The sequence below is a fragment of the Phragmites australis genome, chromosome 4 (genome assembly GCF_958298935.1).
Source record: "Phragmites australis chromosome 4, lpPhrAust1.1, whole genome shotgun sequence".
In the NCBI taxonomy this organism is placed as follows: domain Eukaryota; kingdom Viridiplantae; phylum Streptophyta; class Magnoliopsida; order Poales; family Poaceae; genus Phragmites; species Phragmites australis.
Genome location: NC_084924.1, coordinates 16,472,991 through 16,480,248, shown reverse-complemented (window position 1 = coordinate 16,480,248; position 7,258 = coordinate 16,472,991). Strand labels below are relative to the sequence as shown.

Sequence of the window (7,258 nt, the reverse complement as noted above, 5' to 3'; positions counted from 1 at the left end):
CCTTTGTCCTTTGGTAAAGATTTGGGCCTGAGATATTAAATTTGACAAAATTTCGAGTCCCATTTGAGAACGCTTAGATTCGGATTTGAATCAACACATGACACATATTAATCTAAGCGAACTGTAACTAAAAAGTTCAAATCTAAGCGAACTGTAACTAAAAAGTTCAAAGGTTTAGTAAACTTAATTATCATAGGAGACGAAACATTGTGTGTTACACTTAGAGGGAAACCCGCAGGAGCAGACGGTGGTGGTGGTTCATGGGCTAGGTGGCAAAGGGTGATAGGATGCATTGGCGAGATGGCTGCAGCGGCGGGGTAGGATCTCACTGGAGGGCCACGCCGATGAGTAGCCGCCGGCGCATGAGCGTGGCTGGGCGAGCGAGGACGGAGGAAGAAGAAGAGGTGGCAGCGGTGGAAAAAAAAAAAGAAGCAGGTAAACGGAGTGGACCTTTAACAAAAGCAGAGATTATAGAAAGGCAACCGATTTCAGAAGTTCAATGGAAACCACGAGAAAACGAGGCCATTTCTCGCCCCCGGGCCGGCACCACCAGCGCCAATGGCAATAAACAAACCGAGCCAACCAAGAGGACAAGCGGAGCAAGAAATCGGACCAAGACGCGCCAACAAATCAGAACCGAAATCTCCCCCTCTGCCGCTTGAAATCCAATCCAAACTCCCATTAAAAACAAGCAGGAATGGATCCCGCGATGGACACTCGTCCGGCCACGTTCCCAACCGGAGGCGCGTCGTCGTCGTCACTGATCTTCCTGGGTACAGGCTGCTCCGGGGCCCTCCCCGACGCGCGGTGCCTCATCCAGCCGTCCACGCCGCCGTGCGCCGTCTGCTCCAAGGCCCTGTCCCTCCCGCCGGACCGGAATCCCAACTACAGGTGCTCCGCTGCCTGCTTCGATCGACTACCCTGTTGTCGCGTAAATCCATTTCTTTCGTGCCTTATATCTCGCTTAGCTGCTGTTCTTGCAAAATTTAGCATTCGAATCGGTGTGGACGAATTCTCGAGGTCTAGGCTTTTCCCGTGCTAGACCAACCAGCCCAAATCGAAAAGAGCGTCAGAGTCTCTTTAAATACACTGTTCTGTAGTCCGCTTGGGCCTTTCGGCTATCCTAGCTTAATGGCCTCTCCTAGTAACCTTAACCATTTCTGTGTTATGCTGCAAATATATAGTTAACTCAGGGAAACTTTACCAATTCCTACAAGGAGTAGTCGGTATATTTTTTCTGGAACAAATCATCAGTATATCCAAAAACATAAAAGATTACTTTTCAGAGTCACCTCAATATACCGAATACAGCATTGCAAATGCTAATGCAGATGTTTACTTTCAGGTGTAACACCTCACTCTTGATAGATTATTGCCGCGACGATGGAACTCAGAACTACATTCTGGTCGATGTCGGAAAGAATTTTAGAGAACAAGTTCTCCGGTGGTTTGTTCACCACAAAGTTCCTTCCATTGATTCAGTAAGATCCTGATGGCAATCCTCTAACATCCCTGATGCTCAGTCCATGCAGATGGCATGCCTAAGAGGGTTTCCCTGTAGTGCAGATTATTCTGACTCATGAGCACGCGGACGCTGTCTTAGGCCTTGATGACGTGTGGGTGGTGCAGCCAAGTAGCCACAGAAATGATATTGAACAAGTTCCTATCTTTCTAACCCAGTTCACAATGGATAGGTCACCCTAGCGTTCCAAATGGACTGAATACCCTGATTACACTAGTCATCAATCGACGTCCATGTAATATCATTCACTAATTTTACAGTGTTGCGGCAAGATTCCCCTACTTGGTGAAAAAGAAGCTGGGTGAAGGTGATGACTTTGCCCGAGCCACTCAACTCGATTGGAGGATAATTGAGGGCGACATCGACAAACCATTTGTATCATCAGGGCTAGAGTTTGTGCCCTTGCCAGTAAGAGTCCCTATTGCGAAGTGTTGCTTTGATCCTGTTATGTTTGCCCCCTTAAGTGGCTAGGTTGAATTTCTCTGGCCAGGTCATGCATGGAGAGGACTATGTTTGTTTAGGCTTCTTATTTGGCAGCAGAGCAAGAGTTGCGTATTTATCTGATGTCTCAAGAATTCTACCTAGAACTGAGCATGGTATAATTTTTCTGTGCTCCATCATTCTTTATTCAAATATCTAGAATTGCTATTTATGAACATGAGTGTTTTAAAATAATCAAATAATCATGGCATGGAGGTTTTTTGACTGACATGTTTGAAATAACATTATAATTAGTACTATTCGATGAGGAAGAAAGATAATTTTAATCCATTAATCTTCCATTCAAATTCTTAACTATATTTACGAACGGGGAAAGATCAAAACAATTAGCAGGTTGTTTATGATCTAATAGTTCTTGCTAAACCTGTATGTCAATTTGTCTTTGGGTTATTGGAAATCACATACTATTGAGGGACTTCAGTGATTCAGCTTATCAAAATAAACTGTAACACTGAACATTTTCTCAATACAAAAGTCTTAGTATGATGTCAGTTATTAAATTCCTAGACCTCTTGTAGTTGGATTCTCTTGATACGTGATTTGTTGCTTCACTTCACTGCAATACACAGCTGATGTGATCTTCGCATGCAGCAATTTCAAAGTCTGGCGCTGGACAACTTGATCTTCTTATAATAGAAACAAACAGATTGCATGGGGTGGTAGGCCTCGACATGCTTGTCATCTGAAGAAACGTCTTTGCTGAATCTTCCATACAATACATCTAAACTGAATGGTTGTCAAATGTGTTGATTTTCTGATTCATACTTGTTCTGTGAACAGGGAGATGCTCGCAGTTGCCATTTAACTCTGAGTCAGGTTATTTTATCAGGACCTCTTAATATTTTATGAAATTTTATAGTAACTATGTGGATAAATCTGATGTTAATCCATCTTATTCTATGAAATCAGCCTGGAACAGAATAGCTCAAACCAGGCAATATTTACCTAGTCTGATCCAACCATGCCTGTCAAGATGTCTCAGTCAGCCCAATAATTTTTTTTATTCGATACCATGCTAACTTTAACGAATTATTGCAGAGTCTTGACGCTGTCAAGAGGATATGCCCTAAGAAAGCTCTGTTGATTGGAATGAACCACGAGTTTGAACATCACAGAGAAAACCAGATGTTGGCACAATGGTCTCTCAGGTGCGTCTGGTTTCTGAAACATTTTGCTCTTTAATCATCTGTAGATGCCTTGACTGATGTGTGAGCCCGTATGATCATAGAGAAGGAATACCAGTACAACTAGCTCATGACGGCCTTCGTATCTTCATTGACCTGTAATAAGGTATGGATTGTGGGTCGCAATGAAGTCTTTCAGCAACTCTGTTTTCATGGTCTCTTTCAGTAATACCATTGCAGAATACTACATGTCTGCATCCATATCTCTTCTGCTCAGTTCTAATGGGAACAAAGTTTTAATGATTGTATAGCTCTGTTGATATTATTGTGTTATATTATCAAGTTAAAAGGATATATAATGTCTGGGATTTCAATAGACTTATAATGTAACACTTTATCTTGTTATATCCTATGGAACTCTCCACTTGTGTCTAGTTGCCATGTTGGATTGGAATAATACCCCTCAACAAAGGGAAAAAAATACCATTATATATTATATATATACTCCCGGGCATAGTCACTAGAAATTCCAGTTGACTGGGTCGAGGAATTGGGTCACGAGACATGGGTCGACATCTAACAAAAATGTGGTATGAAGGAGGTATATCTCCTTCGGACGACAGACCAACGATGTGGAACGCAACCTAGATTCATCCGGGTCGATGACCCGGGTTGATGCCTCATTGTAAAGAAAGCGTGCATTATCAATTGCCCACTTGATTAAAGAAAACCTTTTGCTTGTAAAAGTAATATGGCTAATTTATGCGTGGTTGTTCACTAGTCTCAGTATTTCCCCCTCGGAGGCAATTCATCCCATAAATAACCCCAGCGCCAAGGGCAAAAATGGAATACCCAAAAATACAATGCAGTGCTAGTGTGCAAGGATGGGCATGGGCCGGTTCGGCCCATTGGATCCTCGACTCTCCCCCACCAGTTCACACACACACTCTCTCTCTCTAGGAACTTACTCCTCTCTCCCCCCTCTTCACCACCCGCCGTCTCCTCCCCCCCCCCCTGCCAGTTCGCCGTCACCATTATTGACGCTCGCCTCCCTGGTGGAACCCTAGGCACAAAACGTGGCACCCCCAGATCTGCCGAATCCGACACCAGTAGTGCCCTGCCTCCTCCTCCACTCCTGCGCTCCTAGATCCGCAAGAGGCGCGTCGTTGGATCCATTATCCCTCAATGGCGCTATGGAGGGCCACACCGCTTTGCTCATTTGTAGCTTCCGTCTTCACATCTTCTCGTATGTGTCAGGTAAGTTTTTGTCCTCACCTACATATTGTTCCATAGCAGAGGAGAGCAACAATGGTGTGTATCCCATCTAGAATCGGATCGTTGACCCTGTTCGACCCTGACCCTCGAATTGGGTCGACATCCTGGGGTCAAGGAACGCGCCTTTGATCCCGTTTGTTGCGACTATGCTCACAAGTGTATATACATCCCCTCTAATGGGTGTTCATAATAGAGTTTTACATCTTAAAAGTAGTATATATATATATCTCAGAAAAAAAATCACTTATCAAGAAGTATATACATATATATCTTAGAAAGTAGTATATACTCTGAGGATTATAGACTAGTTTTCCTATATATATAATTCTCTTTAACTTTTTCTTAGGAAAAAATCTATTTTACGTCCTCGAATTATAGTAGTTGTTTGATTTTTAACCCCAAACTCTAAAATCAAATATCCAACGCCCCTCAACTCATCAAACCAGACACAAGACCCTCCTAAGTTCAATCCAGGCTAGTCTTCATCATATACACTGTAACAGAATAGGTCATTCGTGCAGTCCTATCAGTACCTATTAGGCATAAACCGGCACTGATGAAGTATCAATACCAGTTCATAATATTCCAGGCTTGATCAATGATTGAGCCAGGTTGAACCGGCACCGATCAAAAATATCAGTGCCAGTTCATGTGACGGCCCAAAGTTGTTAATCAGGTCATTAAGCATTAATGAGCATCACTAGCATCATGTTTATTGTTTTGAGCAATTTTTGGCATGTGTTAAATTGAACTCAAATTGTTAAAGTTAATATTAAGTAATGCTTTTTGAAGAAACTCACATATTTGCTATGCAACGTAAGGCTGGAAACAATTCTAGAAATTAGTCCATGACAAATGAGGAATATTAGTGATTTTCCCAAATTTTTGGGAATGATTATGAAGACATGGAAATTACAATAAGTTAGAAAAGTTTGCTAATTGGAGAATTTTAAATTGAAATTGGCTCAAGCATTACGTGTCAAACAAGATAAAATGGGTTGCACAGGAATTGTAGTTTTACACAAATTTTGTCCCACAAATTTTGACCATAGGAAGATATCCAAATGGATTGGAAAAGTAGAGAGGGGATTTTCTTTCAGTTGGCACTGTTCACGCCCATCCTGCTCTCTCTGCTCTCTGCTCTCTGCTCAACGCCGGCTTTGTTGACTCTGGTGGCCACTACCACATTGTCAGTAGGCCTAGCATGGCACCGAGCCTTCCAGTGGAAGCGTCTGCGGCCTTATCCCTTGCCCCTCGCCGCACTCTCCTCTCTCCCTCACTCTCTTGTTCGGCCGAGCCCAAAGCAAAGCAGAGCAAGCACGACCACTCACTGCCGCTTCAAAATTCGATGAGCCCGAGCTCCAATCCCCAGGCATGTGCCGTATGAAGCAAGGAGAAGGGCCTCCGAAGCACCCCTAGCCGTTTCCACTCCGAATCTACCACCGGCCCATCATGCAAACATCTTCTTCTTCGTCTCTGACGGCCGAGTTTTGCTCTTCACCGACGAGCCGCCGTGCCGCTGCTTCTTCAGCCCGTCATGCTGCGTGGTGAGCTCCCTCATGCCCTCGTATAGCTAAAGCGCTCGCGTCGCCGGCACTCGTCTCTGCGGGAGCAGCTAGCCACCGACCATGTTTCGGCAGCGCCCGCCTTCCGCATGTTCCTTGAATGGGATCCCAGTATCACGCTCAAGCTATTTGTGGCCTCAGCCGGGCCGTTCAGGCCGCCGCTCGCCGCCGACGAAGTCCGGCCGAGCCGCTGGCCGACTCAGCAGTGTGCCCACATGTCTGAGCCCTCTTTCATGGCTATGGCTGGCAGCTCTCCCGGTGTAAAAAGGATTTAGGCCTTTTAATATTCGGTAAAACTAGAAAATGCAAAATTGAATTTTGGTTCAACTAGTAAATTGGCTAAAACACGCAAAAATTCATAGGAAATTAAATATAGCTCCAAAAAATTATGAAACCAATTTTATTAGCTTTGTATGCTCATGCTCTACATGTTAAAAATTTTAGCAACCATGAAATATACGGGAATTAGTTCAATTAATGAAAATTGTTTAAGTTTTGATAATTCATAATTAATTAATGATATTCATCAATTTTGATAATCTTTGTATATTGCTCCCTATTCAGTAAAAATAATCACACTCATGTTAAGTGTAGTTAATTTTCTAATTAGGTTTAAGTTTTTTTAAGATTAATTAATTTAGGAAATTGGTAAATGGTTAACAATAATCAACAATTAAGGAAATCATTAATATTTTAAAGCGTATGCCGTAATGCGTAGCATCTCCGCTGTTGTCATGCGCCGTGGAGCATCTTTCATTGCATGTCCTTCATGCTCATCATTGCACGCGTTCTTTTAGTGAACGAAGATCCGGAGCGTGAAGCTAGCGCGATCGAGGATAACGCCAACCTTCCTCATTTCTGTGAGTTATGTGCGGGAAGTATTGGGAAAACCGCGGAGCAGCAAGGCAAGCATCTAAGCATACTGCACACTTTATTTCAAATCAAATGGAGTCTAAATTGATAAATTATGCTTTATGTTTGTTTGCATGTGTTGAGTCCAGTGTCGGACTTATATGGGTAGAACCTATATTGATGCATTGTCTCTACCTTGACTTATTGATGAATTCTTATCCTTGTAGCCTGGATGATATAGTTGGTCTCTAGCTTCAAGGATTATTCGAAATTCTTAGCAATTCTTAAGTCCTCGGTAGAAGTCGAGCGACGGCGCTGCCGTTGTTTGCGAGCCTAGGGCTTAATCACTATTCACAAATACAAAGATGAGGTTGAAATAGATGATTGAGATGTGAGATTGAGGCGAGATATGGGTGGTG

The 7,258-nt window shown here is 43.2% G+C and overlaps 1 protein-coding gene across 2 annotated transcripts; it reads left to right on the top strand.

The window, feature by feature from the left end:
• Positions 1–456: 456 nt before the first annotated feature.
• LOC133915827 (putative hydrolase C777.06c) lies at positions 457–6,879 on the top strand. 2 transcript variants are annotated; one of them, XM_062359165.1, is made up of 10 exons: positions 457–891; positions 1,346–1,481; positions 1,567–1,694; positions 1,783–1,930; positions 2,013–2,118; positions 2,615–2,682; positions 2,804–2,839; positions 3,062–3,171; positions 3,252–3,313; positions 6,785–6,879. In XM_062359165.1, the coding sequence occupies exons 1-9, from the start codon at positions 698–700 to the stop codon at positions 3,307–3,309; spliced, it is 984 nt and encodes a 327-aa protein (XP_062215149.1). In that variant the 5' UTR covers positions 457–697; the 3' UTR covers positions 3,310–3,313; positions 6,785–6,879. The 2 variants fall into 2 exon arrangements, 1 of the variants encoding a protein (XP_062215149.1); XR_009909393.1 differs by lacking the exons at positions 2,615–2,682; positions 6,785–6,879 and having other exon boundaries at positions 460–891; positions 3,252–3,279.
• The last annotated feature ends 379 nt before the right edge of the window (positions 6,880–7,258 follow it).

Bases quoted from the DNA above. Each gene is read 5' to 3' on its own strand.
- LOC133915827 (XM_062359165.1), top strand. From the start codon at position 698: ATGGATCCCGCGATGGACACTCGTCCGGCCACGTTCCCAACCGGAGGC. The intron at 892-1,345 runs GTGCTCCGCTGC...GTTTACTTTCAG, and splicing joins GACCGGAATCCCAACTACAG to GTGTAACACCTCACTCTTGA. The intron at 1,931-2,012 runs GTAAGAGTCCCT...TTCTCTGGCCAG, and splicing joins TAGAGTTTGTGCCCTTGCCA to GTCATGCATGGAGAGGACTA.